The 19,863-nt window shown below is 40.3% G+C and overlaps 1 protein-coding gene across 1 annotated transcript; it reads left to right on the top strand.

Annotated features, from left to right (window-relative positions):
* The first annotated feature begins 641 nt into the window (after positions 1-641).
* draxinb (dorsal inhibitory axon guidance protein b) lies at positions 642-19,086 on the top strand. Its single transcript, XM_059952037.1, has 6 exons — positions 642-1,448; positions 6,056-6,240; positions 7,964-8,075; positions 8,514-8,603; positions 15,847-15,936; positions 16,669-19,086. The coding sequence occupies exons 1-6, from the start codon at positions 893-895 to the stop codon at positions 16,779-16,781; spliced, it is 1,146 nt and encodes a 381-aa protein (XP_059808020.1). The 5' UTR covers positions 642-892; the 3' UTR covers positions 16,782-19,086.
* The last annotated feature ends 777 nt before the right edge of the window (positions 19,087-19,863 follow it).

The raw sequence follows: 19,863 nt of genomic DNA on the forward strand, positions 1-19,863 counted from the left end.
TACATACATTTCAGAATATGGCCACTCTTTCAAATCTACTACCTTCGCGGCGTTTTGCATACTCACTTTCTATTTTAATATAAAAACTATTGTGCGGTGTTGTATTGTGTTCGTTTGTCATGGTTTCGAAAGCCTAGTCTCCTGATTCATCAATCACATTGATTTTTTCTCCCTTCTAAATTTACCCCACCCCCTACTATGGGCTACAGTTCCATGCATGCATTAGCTCAGCCACCATATGTCCCGGAGTGGGATCACCCGTGACACAAGCACCCGTGCTCGTTTTATGCACGGGTACATGTGCATTTTCTAGTTGGAAGCATTGAATACTATCCAGGGCAAAATGCCCCACCTGATTTTCCTCTCCCTGACTCTAGGGAAATAAATATTAGTGTTGTGGTTACAACAGTGGATGCTGCTCTGTATTGTTTGTATGTGCATGACTGATATTTATTCTCCTTGCATTGGGAGGAAACTACCGCAATTATTTTTAATGCAGGACAGCCAGGTGCAGATGATGCTGAGAGCATTGTATAGCTGAGCTCTGGATGTAGTGGTCAGTTTTTACCAACTCCCCCCTCCTACCACCCCCCACTTTGACACTGCTTTCTCGAAGGCACCATCTGTCACTGGGGAATGGGTCCTGCAGGCATTATTGCATAACAACCGAGTTGGTTTTCCCCAGTTTTAGCGTCATCTAAGGACGCTATGATAAATTGGATTTCTCCCATAATCATTCCAATAACATCAGCTGGAACTAAATGGTATTTGAACTCCTAACCCTTTTCAGCAGCTGAGGTACAATGCCCACTAAACTATAGCATCTAAACCACTGGGAGTGTTTTGTTTATCTGGAGCTGAACAGAGGTAAGTGTGATTAATCTGTGCCTGAATGTTGTACAAACCACAATCAGCATTTGAAATCAGATTTATTGGTTCACCTTGTCTGTTTCTTCTTCAGCTTAATCGTACAAAGAAAATGGCACAGTGGTACCTCACGCCTCCTTTCCTCCTTATCTTGGCTTTTGATGTTCTGAGCCAGGTTTGTGCTCTGGAAGCTGACTCCAGAGATAAGAAGAGCACACTGCAGCCAGCCAACACCAACAACAATCTGAAGAGACATGACTCTTGGCCAGACTTGCCCAGAACAGGCCGCAAACATGGCGTACAGAGGAAGGACAAGGCCAACACTATGGTGACCAGAGTGATGGAGGCAGAGAGACCCGATGAAGACGGCGTAGGACTGGAGAGTCTAACACCAGTGCGTGTGGAGACAGACAGTCTAGAGAGAGCAGCCATGCTGGAAGAGGGAGCAGGGGATCAGAGTGGCCAGTTTTATCCCCGAGAATTAGAAAATTACCGGACAGTGGAATCTGCAAGTAAAGGGAAAAAACACAGCAGAGATCACAAGAAGCAAAATCGGAGAGAGCGAGGACGACATAATAAGGGTAAGAAGGACTTGGGGATGCTCTGGTGTATAGGTTTTTTTAAAATCTTAAATGAACTGGAAAGATTCTCTAGTATTGGACATACCTGGCAGAAATTAAGTTGTAAAACAAAATATACTAAAATTAAAATAATATGCTAACATTTTAGAAAAATCTAACTCTAATATTGATGGCTCTAGTGTTTGTATTTCTCTTGAAAGACATAATTTAAAAAAAATAATAAAACCAAAAAGGGGTTTCCTAACTGACAGTTTTACAGTCTTTCCGTAATATTCTGTCTCAGTTGACCATTGAGTTCCAACCCTTCATAAACTGTGGTCCAGCAGAATTCTGCTGCCCCTAGTTTGTTCCTTGGCAAGTTCTGCTCATCCATTCCCTCTGTCTTTCACAGTTTTCAATTTAAAACTTGCATTGCTACATTTAAATCCTGCACTTCCCATCTCTGAAACATCTTTTTTCTAGTTTAATAACTTAATTCTTCAAACTGTAGTCTCCTTCATATTGTTCATACATTCCTCTCCTTGTCCCACATTTAGCACCTTTGCCTTCAACCACCAATATAATTGTTAACGTTTTTCTCTCTCAACTCCATTTAAAAAGATATTCTCTTTAAAATCTTCTTTGAAATGCACGTATTTGATCAATGCCTTGATTGCCTGTTCTAATTTGCTCTTTGTTTAACTAGCCTTGTTTTTATACTCTTAGTTATACAAAGTAAGCAGTATATACATTAGTCTACCAGCCTTCATCTTTTCCTTTTTCCATACTTTCTTCCTGCATTCTATTCCTTTCACAGCCTTATTTTGTCCATGTAACTCTCATTTTCAGAATGCTTTCAAATCAGCTTTGCCTCTTACTTCCTCTGCTGCCACTTTCCCCTTTCTTTGCTCACCACACGATTCATTGCCTCGTCTTTTAATTTCTCTCTCTCTCCTCTTCTCCCTCAGTCTCTTTATCTCTTTTTTTCCTTCCCTCTTAATGTGTTAAGTCTCCATGTTTTCAGACCCTCCTCTCGTCCAACCACATACTTTTCTTTCAGGGCATATGTCATTTTATGGTTAAATAAGGTTATTGCTCATGAAACCGATTGCAAATTTGGTCGTAACTTTGCTAGAAAGGCTAGCTGTTCTCTATCTGCTCTACCCCCATCCTTGCTTGGGGGCAGGGTGGGGTGGGGTGGTGGTGGTGGGGGGTGGGGTTTGCTGCCTTCCATCTGCACGCTATCTGCTATGGTTAAATCCAGTGTCTATACGTATTCTATTTGTATCTCCTTTACTCCTGGCTTTGGATATTCCATGCCTGCAATGTGAATAAATGTGCATTTTAAAGCAAAAGTAAAGGACAGAGTAAAAAAAAGAGAAAAATTGTAAAGATTTGAACAGGAGTATTCTTGCTGCGGTTTGTTTAAAATCTCACCTCTTTGTTCATTATGAGAAATAATAATCTGATATCATGAGGGAGCTCAGATCCCACTGACAACTCTTTTTGAATTCCAGCTGCATGGGTGATTGGATAGGTCGGCCCCCTATGGTGAGAATTTAAAACCCACTGCACAGCTCCCTCCTATGCAGCCTAATTTGGTGCAGCTGAAGGCGAGAGCCTTAAAGGGATGTGCATTGCCTTCTATAACCACACCTGCGCCTACCTGATTCTATTATTCCGAGCAACACTCTGGCTGCATGTCACAGTCACAGCTGACACGCAGAGCTGGTGGTCCCTAAACACTGGTCATGCTCCAGGAAAGCAATTTTTTGCTGTACAGTCTATTTGTTTGTATTTTATTTGTAACCGGCATGCTGGTCACACTGTGCTGGTTGTTCTTAAAGAAGGCAAATTGCTTCCAAGTTTTCTATAGCAGTTGCGAGCTTTAATTGTAGTGAAGAACTGCTCTGTAATTGTTTCCAATAACATATTGAAAGCAGCAAAAGATCATCCTGATCTACTTTTATGCATAGCTCAGGCACCTTTGCACTTCACAAGGTTACTGCGAGGCCAAGACTTTTGTGACCAAGGCTGTGAGTATTTTGTGCCCTCCTGGGCCCTGTGGATTGATGAGATAGTTCCTCCAAAATTAATCTCAATGATCAATGAATTCTTCCACAAAATCACCGACTGTCAGCATGAGATCATTAAAAGGATATCAAATAACAAGCAGTGTAGAGTTTAAATAAAAAAACCCAGCATGTTTTAATCAACTGTTTCCACCAACTTAATATCTGCAGGGAGCCTTGTGATAGTCTGGTGGCTTTATCAAAGATCAGTGGATTTCCCTGGTGAACTCAACATTCAGCATTTCAAGTTCAAGTTCAGGTTTATTGTCATATTTTGGTTGTACCTATATACAAACAAACAAACCAATATTTCTCTGGACCACGGTGCACGCACAGAACCAATATCACACACAACACATGAAGCAAAATATTACCACAAATAAGTTAATAAAATATAATTCAAAGTGGACATTGTGTGCAGCACAGGTGGACAGTAAGCAGTAAGCAGCTCCTTGTGACGAGACCTCACTGGTGGCAGGATCACATTAGTCTCACATCCTGAGCAAAGAAGCTGTTAGCCAGTGTGGCAGTCCTAGTCATTTATTAACAAAATCATATGTTCATTTCCTCATTGAAGCTTTCCTCCAAATTAAGTGCCACATTTCAACATTTCACCCTGCCTTTAACATTCTAAGGTATTACTGTCATTAAGTCCCCCATTGCCAACATCCTGAAACTCACCTGGTCCTCTGCATGTAGCATTTGTACAAGAGAAGGTACTGGATACTTTGCAGCGTGTTACTCATATTCCAGAGATTTTCTGCTCTTCTTCAAGAACGTGATGGAACAGTCACCTCGTGCCTGTATGTGTGGAGCTCCAACAACTCTAAAGAAATTTACTGGTGTTCAAGATAGAGCAGCATAGCACCACCTACCAATGGCTCTAAACTTTCACTCCTTTCACCATCAGCTCATTAGCTGTGGTATATACCACTTATTAAATCCATTGCAGTTGTTTAATGAAGCTTTGTAAACAGACCCTCCGAAACCATGGCTTCTACCACCTCTGAAGACAAAAGCACTTGACTGCACTGGTGGCTGCACCATCTTCAAGCTCTTCTGATTTGGAAATTTATTGCCATTCCTTCATCATTACTGGGCTAAGTCTTGGAAGATCCTGCCATTAACACCTTAAGGCATCCTCACCAGAAGGACTGCAGCAGTCCGAGAGTTGGAGTCCCTCACACCACCTTCGCACAAGGTTGTAGGGATGGGCCATGAACACTGGCCTTGCCAGAAGCAGTTATATAACTCAAATCGATAAGAAAAAATACTTCATTTAATGTAAGATGTGTCAATGTATCCGGAGGTCATGAGATATTTTTCTTTTCTATGCAGATTTTTTTTTGCTTCTGGTGGGGTCCAATGCTGAAGTTATGCAGACATATCATAAACTGTTGAGTTAAATATGAGGGAAGTACAGTCTGTTATGTTTTCTAACTCCAAGATATAAAATTAATTGAAAGAAAAACATGAAGCTGGGAGATGATTGTCTTTGTTTTGTTTTACTTTAGTGGGACGTGCTCATATGACTCGGTGGCATAATAACATACGCCATTCATGTGTTTATCCTGGGAGACTGAGGAGGGTAGAGGCATGAGCCTGACCATAGTTGGTCTTTTCCCTTTTCCCTTAGCCAGTGTTCTTAATCTGAAACCAGATTTCACATTGGAAATGCCAAACAAATATTAGTATGTTTGTGGTTGCCTGCTGCTGTAGCACATCCACTTTGAGGTTTGATATGTTGTATGTTCGGAGATGTTCCTCTGCACACCACTGTTGTAACCGGTGGTTATTTGAGTGACTTTGCCTTCCTGTCAGCTTGAACCAGTCTGGACTTTTTTCTCTGACTTCTCATTAATAGGATGTTTTCGCCCACAAAACTGCTGCTCACTGGATGTTTTGTTGTTTTTTGCACCATTCTCTGTGAAGTCTAGAGACTGTTGTGCATGAAAATCCCCAGAGATTAGCAGTTTCTGAGATACTCAAACCATCCTGTCTGACACCAACAATCATTCCATGGTCAAAGTCACTTAGATCACACTTCTTTCTCATTCTGATGTTTGGTCTGAACGACAACTGAACCTCTTGACCATGTCTGTATGCTTTTATGCATTGAGTTGCTGCCATATGATTGGCTGACTAGAAATTAACAAACCAATGCGCAGGTGTACCTAATAAAATGGCCACTGAGCATAAGTTATGTTAATTAAATCAAATAATTATTTCTTTAGCTTTTGCAGCAATGAACACTTTTATCTCAATGTGAGAGGGAAAATAACAGCCAGTCAGGTGACACATGACACAAACTGGAAACTACAAAATAAACACCAGATTGTGCAATTCTCTCTCAAGTCTCTTGTCACTGTGACCTTTTGTGCAGTAAAATTTTTGTTGCACAGCAAGTCCTTGGCACCCTACCGCACAAACGTGGACTTTACCCTATTGTTTCCCCACTTTCATGATGTCACCTAGTGAAACTTCATCAACGTTTTGGTCATTTGATTTTTTATAAGAGCATCTGATTAATCTGTCGTTTTATATATCCTCTTCCAGCATTGAAAGTCTCAGGAACTGAGTTAATTCCATCTGGAAGGGATCTAACACAAAGCAAGGTGATGGATGAGCTTTCTACTATGCCCTTACCTATGTCCAGTGCAATTGTGACCAGTACATTGCTGACCACCATTACAACTGAGGAAGCACCAGCAGTAAAGCCTAGACAGCAAACAAGAGAACAGGTAAACCAATCCTACCTGGTCACTTTCCCATCACTCAAAACAGCCAATTTAGCTCCTTTCAACAGGAGTTTAATGGAGCAGGAATGTGATATTAGTGGAGAATCACGTTGTGAACCAATTAAATCATGCTGCCATTAGCAGTTCATGATCTGCTCTCCCTCAGGGGTTTCTAAATCTCCAAGTCCGTCCTGTAAAACCACTGACATGACATGGAGAAACAGTGGATATAGCAAAGGTTTGATCATCATCAGAAAAACATGGCACAATCTTCCAACAAGGAAATAATGAAAAAGAAAACTGAACATTTGCAATCTTAGCCAACAACAGGATTATTTTCCCAATGATTTAAATGTCTTTCACACACTGATACATTAACTATATTAATTACACACTTATGATATGGTTTTGTTGTAGATGGGTGTCCAATGCACTTCAAAAAGAAGGAAAAAGTTGGCCAGACTGTGGAGAGAATTAGATAAGGGTGAAGGCTTAGAAACTGATACATTGTGGGAATAACATTGCTTGGAATTTTGATAAGCAGGCAGCACAAGGTAAGTTGCAAGGAGATGAATTTTACAGAGAGGAATTTATAAAGGTTAAAAAGAAATAATGTGAAAGAGCAAATAAAGTGCACAGGAATATTTTAGTTGTGACCAAGAAGGAGTCTTCAGCTTTTGTAGAGATGAAAATTAAGATTTTAGTGGCAGTTTGGGTTAGATGCTTATATTTTAGTCATAGAGGATGTTGTTGGTTTTATTGATCTGGTTCAGGCAATTGAGGCTTTAGGCGGCATTTGGTTATAGCCCCTTTCACTGCCACTATCAGGAAGAAAATACAAGATCCTCAGGTCCTACACTACCAGGTTCAGGAACAGTTATCAGCCATCAGGCTGTTGAACCAATGGGGATAATCTCACTCACCCCATCACTGAACTGTTCTTACAACCTCTGGGATCACTTTCAAGGCCTCTTCATCTCATGTTCTTGATATTTATTGTTTATGTATTATTATTATTTCTTTTTTTCCTTTTTTATTTGCATGTTTGTTGTCTGCTGCACACTGCTTGTTTGTCCATCTTGTTCGGCGTGGTCTTCTTTGATTCTATTGTGTTTGGCTTGGCTTTACTGAGAAAATAAATCTCAGGGTTGTCTGTGGTGACATATATGTACTTTGATAATAAATTTACCTTGAACTTTGAAAGGAAAGTGGACAATGTAGAAATAACTGGCACTGTCTTTGCATTCCCAGGACATGAAGATTCCTAGCTTCAATTAAATCTTATATTTATTTGCAGAACATTTTTTAAAGTGTTAACTCAACTTCCCAAACAGCCATAATGACATTTGCGGGTATTGCGAGACAGACATGTTTTTCTTCGGTGCCCAAGTGATAACATTTCATCAGGTTGAGATTCACGAGTCACTGCTTCACTGCCACTTGGTGATTTATCTCTGAATATTCTTTACAAGTTGCTATTTCTCCAGTCTTATTGCTGTCCATAAAAATATAATTTCTACCAATCTAATTGGTGTAACTTTCTCTGCTCTTTCCTTTCATTATCCACTCAATTGTCCCGACCCTATGTATTTTTAATTTTTCTTTATTTAACTTCTTACACAATTAATTACCTTCAAATGACTCTTCTCACTCCATTCTCCATTCATTTCTCTGTCTCCACTGCCCTCATCTCTGCCCCTCTCATCATTGCCCCGAGCTCATGTAGGCCAGAGCAAGAACTGTCGCCGAGGTAAATCCTACTCTCGACATGACGCTCTTTGATTGGACAGATTATGAAGATATGAAGCCAGATATGTGGCCTTCAACAAAGAAGAAAGGTAACAAGTGGAGGCATGAAAGTATGTTGGTAGTGTGAATGGAGTGGGAAATGGGAATAAGTGTGCAAGGAGTGCGAGTATGTTTGGTTGTAGTGAGCCTTCCTCGGCATTCCTTATTTTGGAAGGGGAGAGACCATTGTATATCCACTTTGTGTGAAAATGTTTTTCTTAACATCACCCCTTCACAGTGTTTTAATGTTGTTTCCATTTGATCTGAAGATCCCCACCAGAGGAAATAGTTTCTCTTCATCTACTCTGTTAATCCTCTAATTATCTTTTGTGTCTCATAAATCATCTATTCAGGAGGGTATACAAGTTTGCTCTGTGCAATCTGTCCTCAAAATGTAACTAGTTTAGCTATGGCTTGTTGAATCAGAGCAGCTGCACAATCAGCAGAAATATTTCCTGGTGAAGTGTTGATATCTATTTTCCTTGCAGACAAGCGTCGCAGCAAGAACTTGAGTAATGGGAACATCACATCCCAGGCTGAAGCAGAACCATGTGATCATCACCTCGACTGTCTGCCTGGTACCCACATCATTTTTAACTATTCTGAGGTTTTAATGTATTGCTCATAGTCATTTTAATAATGTCTGAATCAGCCATTTACACTCAGAAATCTATCACCACCTATCTTTACTGGCAAACACAAAGAACCAGTTAAAGTCAAAGATGAAAGTACTGGCTATTGGACGCATACATATATATATAATTTGGGATGTGTGTGACTGACAACAATATGGTTAACGTGCTGTCCCCTGTTTGATATCATGACATTATTGCTGTTTGATTGAAAGGACACTGAGTGGTGCATGCATCTTAATGCTGTCACTAGTCTGCTTTTTGCTGTGCTGTCAATGCAGGGAAAGTGAAAGAGACACAGACAACAAGCTTTGAGTGGCAGCAAGTTGGTTCATTAGTAGCATCTTGTCTTCAGTTCTAGTTAGGCTGAGTGAGAGCCTACAACGTGAGAAACTGTGCTCTTCAAATGAGATGTTCACTTGAATACCATCGTGGATGTATGTTAAAATTGAGCAACAACAATCCTCTTCAGTAGTTTGGACAAATATTAATCTCGGGGCCACATTGTACATAAATTAGTTGCTACATTTCCTGAAGAGTCAAAGTGACTGCACTACAAAATCACTTAATTGGCTATGATCATCCTGGAGGTACTATGATCTTTATTGAAGGTACTATGATCATCTTATGATTATCCTGGAGGTACAATCTAAATGGAAGCTTCTTACTTTTAAAAGAAATTGGGTTATAGATTATACAGTTAAACCTCTATTAGCCTGGTATACCCCAACATAAACCCAGAAAGTGTTAAGCTAATTCTTTGATAATTCTGTGCTTCATTCAACACCCTTGTACTGCAGACTTTTCTCTGAACATACTCTATATACTGAGGCTATTTAACAGAGACTGAGAAATCCAGAGGGAGATTCATTAAGATTAATTGTTGAACACAATAATCTAATGATTTGGAGAACTGGGGAGATTAACTGTGAATGCTGCAGGCTGCAAAACATTGGCACATTGGAGTTACCAACTCAGGCAAGAAACAAAGGCGCACTGGATAGCGTCCCGTTGTGCTATGCCTTCTGCACATTCTCTGTTCTGCAGCCATCACCACACAGCTGCTGTATAATCACTAGAGGCACTGACTGAAACAGTTATAAAACACACATCACATGCCAGTCGTGATTATTTATTTCATTCCTGATGTCAAGTGATTTATGGAAATAGCTTGTTGGGAAGTAATTAATGTATTCTTATCAGCCTTTCTTCTTAAACACAAGAGACTCTGCAGATGCTGGAAATCTCAAACAACACACACACTCAAAATGCTGAAGGAACTCAGCATGTCAGGCAGTATCTATGAAGGGGAATAAACTGTCAATACTTTGGGCTGAGTTTCTTCATCAGGTCTACAAAGGAAGAGGGCAAAAGCCAGAATAAGAAGAGTGGGGAGGTGGGTGCAGAGAGGGAGTACAAGCTGGCATGTGATAGGTGCAATTGGGTGAGGGGGAAGGGAGACAAAGTGAGAAGCTGGGAGGGGATAGCTGGAAGAGTTAAAAGGCCAAAGAAGAAGGAGAAGACAGTGGACCATGGAAGAAAGGGAAGAAGGGGAACCAAAGGGAGGTGATGGGCAAGTGAGGAGAAGGGGTGAAAGGCTAAACCGAATGGGAAATTGAAAAACAAGAAAAGGAGGGAAGGGGATAAATTTCTGGAAATCCTTCTCAAACTTGGTTTTCCACAAAAATCATTACCATTCTAGAGTGCATCTGCTGCAGTAGTTCAGACCCGAGACCCAATAACACAGTAGAATGGGGGTGAAGCAAGTCTGTGCCATCATCATACTCTCATCTCAGTCTTGCTTACTATAATGCTGCATTTTACCTCCAATAAGTATTCAAATGAAGTTACCATCTGGGCAAGTGGGAAATCATTGTACTGCTTTCATCTCTGCTCCACAGCCAAAGAAATTCCCAATAACTGCAACTGAACTACAGTAAGCAGATCATGCTAGTGTTATGTGAAATTTGTAACTCTTCTTTGTTTTCATCACTGAAACATGGGAGAGGTTGGATTTACACTGAACATCTGGAAGATCATGGTCATCTACCAGTCTTCCCCACACCCAAACTGCTGGAAATGTGCTTTACCTTCCATTATTTGGGAACACCTCTTAGTGGAGACAAGCATTGATGGCAAAACATCATCGTCTGCATTCATCCAACTGAAGGGAAGAGAGTTTCAAAGATAAAGTTCTCAAACTAGGCACCATAAACCATTGGTAGAATACTACCAATGGTGTTTCTAAAAAAAATCTTCAAATTAATTGGCACAACAGGTGAATCCACTCCCAGGCTAATGTTCTTAGCAGAGAGGCTCCAACCTTGCTTATATCACTCAGGTGTGCAAGCCACACTTCCACACCTAACACCAGTTTCTCAAAACAAACACTCTACTCTGAGGTCCGATGTGGTGAAAGGTATCCAGGAGGACAGGGAAAGTGCACCAAAGACATTCTTCAAATCTCCTTGAAAATAAAAACTTAATACTGTTATGGACAAAAAGAAATTGTTGGCCCTTGACTGCTCAAAAGGAACGTCGGGGGATCCTGAGCATCTCAGGTCCCCACAATGGGAGAAGATAAAAGGCCTGTACAAGCATCCTGAACAATCCACCCAGTTGTCATGTTAAAGCACCAGCTGCAAACCCAGCAAAGGACTCTACAGCCACCTCACTAACCAGAGTGGGAGCCAAGTCATCCTTAACCCAAAGGGACTGCCCAAGAGGAAGAGCAAAAGACTTTATGAATCAAGAATTAACTAAGAAGTAATTTTCTATCAAGATACATACATGTCACCATTTTCTATCCTGAAAATAATTTTCTGGTGAGTATTCACAGTAGAACAAAGAAATACAATAGAAACAAGGAACAACTACACACAAAGATTGACAAACAATGTAGAAGATTACTTGTGCAAATAGGAAAAACCCAAATGATAAATAACTAGATAGATAGATAGACAATACTGAGAACATGAATTGTAGTATCCTTGAAAGTGAGCCCATAGGTTGTTAAATCAGTTCAGTGTTGATGTGAGTGAAGTTACCCACGCTGGTTCAGGAGTCTGACCGTTGAAGAGTAGTAACTGTTCCTGAACATGGTGGTGTGGGACCCAAGGCTTCTGCACCTCCTTTCTGATGGCAGCAGTGAGAAGAGAGCATGTCCTGAGTGGTGGGGATCCTTGATGCTGCTTTTTTGTGGTTCTTCTCTTTATAGATGTGGGGACAGATTTGCCTGTCTTAATCTCATTTAGTGTATTAAGCAAAGGAAGCAAAGAACAATGATGATACAGTTGGTACACACTAGAGAGGGTTTTGAAACCCACATTAAAAATGGAGGTGAATTTTAACTTTAAGTGGGATGTGATTGGATTAGTTGTTTAAATTTTATACAATCTTAAACCAAGTCTGAATCATTCACTTCTAGATGTAACAGTGGAAGATCAAGGAGTACAGAGTCAATCTGTTCCTGAGGGTATTTTACCTACTTTATAGAGATTGGTGATATGTGTTACCCAACAATGTCAAATCTCCCCATCCACTCCAGGAGTCTCAGTAGAATCTCTATTCTTGGGATCCCAATTGCAGTGCTAAGCTACCCACCTGTTCCTGCAGCCTTATTCAGGCTCCTCTCCACTCACCCAGATCCTTAATGTTAGGATTTACAGTATCCCCTTCTATGTACTGTCAGAATCTCCTCCCCCAACCCCAATGTAACTGATCCATGTCAAAATTCTGCTCACTATCTGCCAAGGATGCAGGTTTTCATGAGGTGGCACAGTGCTCAAGAAACTGAGCCAGAAATGCACTACTCATTTACATTAAGAAAATTTCTGAAAATCAGTATATCCGAGATTGTAAAGGTGAGGGAGAAAAGAGGGTCCCTTCTCTTCCAACAAAGGTAAGAAATCAGAACATATTTTGCTTTTATTAAGCAGCTTTAGTAAAGTAAAAAGTATCAACACATCTGAAAGGTAACATCAGGCAAAAATTGTATTCTAGCTACATATTAGGATAAGAATATACTTATGATAAGGAGAGAGAGTTACAAGGCTTTCATGAGGGAATTTCAATTTACAAATTATTGAGAATTAAATGTACATGTAACAATGGTGAATAAACAGAGATGGAAAAAAATGAGAGACTAAATGCAGAGGGTCTCAGAGATCTCAAGGTTTACTGAAAGGTGATATAGCTATGTGAAGTTGCAAAGAATCCTATGAGGGAAGGGGCAATGGAGGATTTGTAAATGAGGAGTCATGTGAACTATGAGATAATGTGCATCTGAATGAATACACCATGGTTGTCATTAGAACAGCTGTAGATGAGTGTGTCCCCGTAAAATCACTCATTCTTCCCCAACCAGAAGCCTTGGATGAACCATGAGATCTGCAATCTGCCAGATCAGATCAGAGGCATTCAAGTCTGCTGACCAAGAAAGTTACAAGAAGTCCAGGTATGATCTCTGGAAAGCCATCTCATAGGCGAAGCGGCAATTCCAGACTAAACTTGAACTGGCAAAGGATGCTTGACAGTTGTGGCAGGTCTATCACCTCTTATAAAGTTTAATCAAAGGATGTAGGCGATAACAGGGCTTTGAACAGCCTCCCTCCCCCAGTTATCCTGTGATTTCAGTCTCTGAGGTCGATGTGCGAGCAAACTTCAGGTGAGTGAACCCATGCAAAGCATCTGGCCCAGACAGGGTACCTGGCCAAGTGCTAAAGACCTGTGCTGATCAACTGACTGAAATGTTCACTGAGATCTTTAATGTCTCACTTTGGCAGTCTGAGGTACCCACCTGCTTCAAGCAGGCTTCAATTATACCTCAGAAGAATGTGGTAACCTGCCTAAAAGACTATCATCCAGTAGTACTTACATCCACAATGATTAAGTGTTCTGAGAGGTTGGTGGTGGAACGTATCAAATCCTGCCTGAGAGGTGACTTGGATCTGCTCCACCCTGCCCACCGGAGCAATGGGTCCACACTAGATGCCATCTCACTGGCTCTTCACTCAACCCTGGAACATCTAGGCAGCAAAGATGCATACATCTGGATGCTCTTTATCAAATACATCTCAGCATACAAAACCATAATCCCCTCAAAAATAATCAATAAGCTTCAAGACCTTAACCTCAATACTTCCTTGTGCAATTGGATCCTTGATTTCCTCAATTGCAGAACCCAGTCATTCAGAATGGCAGCAACATCTCCCCCATGATTTTCATCAACACAGGTGCACTACCAGGCTGTGTACTTAGCCCCCTACTCTACTTGCTTTACACTTACGACTGTGTGGCTAAGCACAGGTCCAATGCCATATTCAAGTTTGCTAGTGACACTTTTGTAGGCCATAACAAAGGTGGTGACATATCAGCATATAAGAGGAGGATGAAGGAGCTGACTATTGACTTCAGGAGGAGGAAACCAGAGGTCCATGAGCTAGTTCCCATTGGTGGACCAGAGCTAGAGAGGGTCAGCAACTTTAAATATGTAGGTGTTATTATTTCAGAGGACCTTTCCTGGGCCCAGTATTTAAATGCAATTTCAATGAAAGCATAATAGTGCCTCTACTTCCTTAAGGGTTGCGTAGATTCAGCTTGACGTCTAAAACTTTGACAGACTTCTATGAACACTTAATGGAGATTATATTGACTGGCTGCATCACAGCCTGGTATTGGAAAAACCCAATGCCCTTGAATGGAAAATCCTACAAAAAGTAGTAGATACAGCCCAGTCCATCTCGGGTAAAACCCTCCCCACTATTGAGCACATCTACATGAAACATTGCCACACGAAAAGCAGCATCCATCATCAAGGACCCCCATCACCCAGGGCATGTTCTCTTCTCGCTGCTGACATCTGGAAGGTACAGGAGCCTCAGGACTCACACCACCAGGTTCAGGAACAGTTACTACCCCTCAACCATCAGGCTCTTAACCAGAGGGAATAACTTCACTTGTTCCATCATAGAGATGTTCCTACAACCTGTCCACCCAGCTGACACATTAAATCAATACCTGTAAACTCAGCACAGGACTTACAGCCACCTCACTAAACAGAGTGGGAGCCAAGCCATCCTTAACCCCAAGGGACTGCCCAAGAGGAAGAGCAAAAGACTTTATGAATCAAGAATTAACTAAGAGAAGTAAGTTTTTTTTTAATCAAAGTCCATATATGTCACCATTTCCTACCCTGAAGATCATTTTCTTGAGTATTCACAGTAGAACAAAATACAATAGAATCAATAAACAACTATACTCAAAAATAGACAATGTAAAAAAGATTATTTGTGCAAATGCAAAAAGCCAAATAATAAATGATTAGATAGATTTATTTATATCATTCCTTCTTTTTGAATTTGCACAGCTTGCTGTCTTTTGTATGCCAGTTGAATGCCCAAGTTGGTGCAGCCTTTCATTGATTCTATTATGGCTATTAGTCTATTATGGATTTGAGTATGCCCATAAGAAAATGAATCTCAGGGTTGGATATGGTGACATATGTGGACTTTGATAATAAATTTATTTTGAAATTTAACATGAATTGGTGCAAATTAGAATGCAAGCAACAGAGGTTTGGATGAGATAATGAGTATGGAGCTTGGGTCAGGGAAAGAGAATAGTTCAGAAATTTAGTTTAGTGATAAAAGCACAAATCAGGCTTCCGGGAACAACTGAGCTGAGCAAGAGCCAGCAGGTAGCATGGACTATTTTGGGGATGGAGAAGAAGTGGATAATAGGTCAAGTGATGGCGACAAACAATCTTGTCAGTCTTAGACATTAGCCAAAGACAAGAATGGAATTGCTAGCAAGGAAATGGTTTGCAGTAGAGACTGAATGGCTTTAACCTTTCCATTATTTATCCAGAGGAAGTGCATATAAATATGCACTTTATGTCTGACATTTTTTGCCTTTGTGTTAATAGATACAGAAAATGCAGCAGTCAACCAGCACTGAACAAAGATAATATTAACTTAAACAACACATACAATATGCTGGAGGAACTCAGCAGGTCAGGCAGAATCCATGGAAAAGAGTACAGTCGACGTCTTGGCCTGAAACATCGACTGTACTCTTTTCCATAGATGCTGCCATGTGCTTTTCTGTTTGCCACCTGCATGGCAATTGGGATAACTTGTGACAAATGCTCCTTCTTAAACTGAGTAATTTGTACCTTTATTTCCCACAGGTTGGTGCTGTGATCTCCGGCAGCACATCTGCAAAGCCCATAACCGGGGTCTCAATAACAAATGCTATGATGACTGCATGTGTGCAGAAGGTGGGTTTAAATAGTGGATATCAGACCCGTGAGCGTAATTCTCCTCCCCTCCGTTTACTGATTCTCTGTTCATTGAAAAGAGAACAATGGGAATTCAAACAACGTGCTTGATGAAAAAGGATCTAGTGCTTTCTCGGAGTGTATGACAAATAAACTCTTCTCGGGCTTCCAGCCGGGTACAGGTATCAATTTTAACCAACGTTTCAATGGCAAACTCTTCAGGGATGATGCCTGGGCATGTTTAGTTAAGTGGTATTTATACCCCTGCATTCCTTCCCTCCTGATTGGTTAGTCCTCATCCAATCAGGTTTCCACTCTCCCACCTTGTCTACAATCAAATTCTAGTTCTTACTTAGAACGAGACCTTTGCCTTTGTTAAAAATTTTCTCCTCCAGCTTTATTTCAATGGCTTTCTTTACCAGGCAGTCCCAAAAGCTATTGGTGTGGCACAGTAGTTGTGCTTGATGTTTCAGAGAAACACAGTTACCTATGACCACAGTCTTAGACCCCCCCCCCCCTTAAATATGTTCAACATCTTCTATTCATGCTGATACCCCTTCACAAAATTTTTTTCTTCCTTTGGTGCTGTTGTCAGGTACAAAATGCTACACAAGCTGCCTAACTGCCTGTGGTTGATGGATGCCAGGATTGTAAACGGGGAAAGAGGATGGAACTTGGTGCTGTAGTTAAAGATAAGGTCTGAATCCCCTTAAAGCTCTTCTTCTTCTCCAGGTTTCCGCTGCTACGCCAAGTTCCACCGGAATCGGAGAGTGACCCGAAGGCGAGGGCGGTGTGTGGAGCCAGATTCGGTCAATAATGATCACGGATCATTCATTACGGTCTAAAGGGACTTGACAAGAAATCCTGCTTAATTAGTCCAAGCAACCAGTTAAGAAATAATCTCAAAGTCAACAGCAGCTAAAATCTTGATGATTCCAACATATGCCTAATAGACCATGCCATATCAAAGCTGCCAGGAATATAATCATTCCCTTATGAAGACAGTGACCACTGTCAAACTCATACCCAAAACCATGACACTACAATCAGTATTCCTCCTTTCCCTAATGTAGATCAATACCATCTGGGACCCAATTATTGCCAGCCAATCACAACCAATACTTCACTGTGACAAATAAACTCAACTCAAAAACACAAGGGATTCTGCAGATGCTGGAAATCCCAAGCAATACACACTAAATGCAACTTGAACTCTGTTTCCCATAATTATAACCGTATGCCCTCTCTGGTCCAATTCAATACTTCCCATTCATGCCAAGTACTCTATCATAGCAATCCAGCATCCCCTCTTGTACTCAGTACATATTACTCCATTATCATTTGCCCTTGCCTCATTATCACTACACTTCCATACAGTAATAGTGGTCTATCACTACAACTTCCATACACCATTATTTGTTATTTTTGATAGTCTGTTTGTGTCTGTCATGTCTAATGCTAAAATTAATATTTGTATGCAATGTTTTATAAAAAAATCCAAATGCCATTTAGCAAATGCTGTAAAAATACCTTGAATCCACTAATGATGCATATCACGCTGCCAATATTTATTTCCTAGGAGACTCACTACACTATTTTCAATCAGCTTCCACCCAAGACCATGTTCTGCAGGCATTGCTTTTCTCCAAAAAATCTGCTGCATCTTTGATGGTGCAAAAGCCCTCTGCATAAAGATTCTCACTGGGATATTGTTGCCAATGTGATTTCTGGAGGTGCTCTTCATTGTGTTGGTTCAACAAATGCCCACTAGAGAGCTTTCACTGTGGCTGCATTAGAATCGGCCCTTTAAAGTAAAAGTTGGCTCTGACCCAATCCAAACCTGCAGTCAACTTTAATCGTGGCATTGTGTGCACTTAATCCATCTGAAACTACCACCCTAATTCTTGCCAATTTTGACTAAGCCTCTGCGGATGCTGTATCTGCTGGCACCTTTCCCAAGTGATGGTTTGACATGTGTGATCTACACTTTATAATTGAGGGACGACTTGACTGTGGAATGCTATATTGTTGAGCTCTGCCTTGTTCTCATCTGACAACCGGGTTCCCTGCTGAGTGAGAAACACTAAGTTATAATCCTGTCCCTAATCAAAGCGTGCTTAGACCATGACGATGTAGTGATAATGGGACTGTACACATAACATAAACCTATTTATTAATTCATGGGCTGACATCAGGTACATGGTAATAGCAGATTTGCCAGTGTCATTCCAGGGAGAAGGGCTGCTGCCTTCCCATTCCAGTGATCAAGTGACTTCCATTTCATAATAAGTGGCTCACTCAATTCTTGTGGAAGAGGTCCAGTTATAGCTATATAACTAGTTACAGAAACTAATCAGAAGCTAACCACAAACTCAGTGCACACTGAATTTCAAACAACACAAGGAACAATCACAGCTGCTCGCTCATCATTTTTGTTAATGTTTGATTGAAGCATGTCACCAGATACTGTCCCTTATTGAGCTTGTTACTGCAGACTCTGGGTAACCTTTGGTATCACAATTAAGGGAGTATCATCCTTTGGGGAAAAGCAGGCCCCTCCTGTTTACAGAACAGCGTGTTAATTTCTGTTGCTGAATATATTTAACAATGAATTTCTGTCCGACCTTGATTCAATACTTGTGTAACAATCAGGAAAGGGTTAATGTTTACAAATACTGAAATCAATCATAGATTAGCTAAGAACAGAAGCTCACTACATCAAGTTTAAGCAATGTATGAAAAAGCATCTGCATTTTTATTTGTCTTTTGTTTCAGCATTAACTCATTTCCTGTCACTCAAATATATTAGTAACCTACATGCGAAATTCTTCAAATTATCGCTTGAAATAATGTAAAGTCTATGAATCTTTTAGAGAAATGGTCTGATAAGGAGCGTGACAATTGTATTCCATTTCTCACTAACTGCAATTCATTCCAGCCACTCTCCTGTATTCTCAGCCGATACCGAGTCAGTGTTGACATCTGATAATCTGCAGGAGTAGCTCTCCCCCGAACAGCCCACCCCAACTACATTCTGAATTTACTGTATAGACATGCTAGTGGATTATTTTATTCCATACATCCACCTTTTGGCAATGTTATTTTCCTTCTGCTTGTATTAGAACAGTTTAATAAAGATATCATTGGAAACAGAGTGCATGATGTGAGAATCTCTATCCATGAATAACTAAAGTGAAAAATATCACCTATTGTTATAATTATTTTGCTTGCCATATTGTTTTTATTATTATATTGTTTTACAGCTGTTCTGTGTCAAGCTATTAAATATATTTAAACATATTATTTCTTTATCAAGATCAGTTAAGGATGGACAATAAATAATGGCAGGAATTCATCTTTTCCATGAATTAATTAAAAAGTATTATTTGGGTTACATTGCAAGTCTTAAGACTATTGCTTGTCATTTTTAAAGTCCATTCAAACATATTTTGATGTGTTGTTAAGAGTTATAATGTGAATCACTTTATTTTAGTAATACTGCTTGCTTGCTTGCTTAATTATAGTTTTTCATTGTTATATTTTTGACAGTTATACTTACTGCATGTGAATGTAGTGATGTGATGGTATCATCAAAATTTTCACTTCCTTTTTTCATATTTAATTTTAAACCTTGGTTCACTTGAAATTATTGGACAGCCAATAAATATCATGGAAAAAAATTCTCGGCTCACATAGATCTAATTTTAGAGTGAATTCCTTCCATAATTGCATTTTGATGGAGATAATGCTGAAACGCCAGGTATTCCTCGTTGCAAAGCTCTGCGGAAATACCTTCTCCACCAAAAGCCTTCAGGGAGAGCAGACCTGGATAAAGACTGCTGGCCTTGTCAGTGAGACCTATTTTCCTAAGATTAGTAGATTTTGGAAATGAAATCGTCTGAGCAAGTTTAAGAGTGTGTATAATCA

This window comes from Hypanus sabinus, chromosome 27 (assembly GCF_030144855.1).
Source record: "Hypanus sabinus isolate sHypSab1 chromosome 27, sHypSab1.hap1, whole genome shotgun sequence".
Classification (NCBI taxonomy): Eukaryota; Metazoa; Chordata; class Chondrichthyes; order Myliobatiformes; family Dasyatidae; genus Hypanus; species Hypanus sabinus.

Bases quoted from the DNA above. Each gene is read 5' to 3' on its own strand.
- draxinb (XM_059952037.1), top strand. From the start codon at position 893: ATGTTGTACAAACCACAATCAGCATTTGAAATCAGATTTATTGGTTCA. The intron at 8,076-8,513 runs GTAACAAGTGGA...TTTTCCTTGCAG, and splicing joins GCCTTCAACAAAGAAGAAAG to ACAAGCGTCGCAGCAAGAAC. The intron at 15,937-16,668 runs GTGGGTTTAAAT...CTTCTTCTCCAG, and splicing joins TGACTGCATGTGTGCAGAAG to GTTTCCGCTGCTACGCCAAG.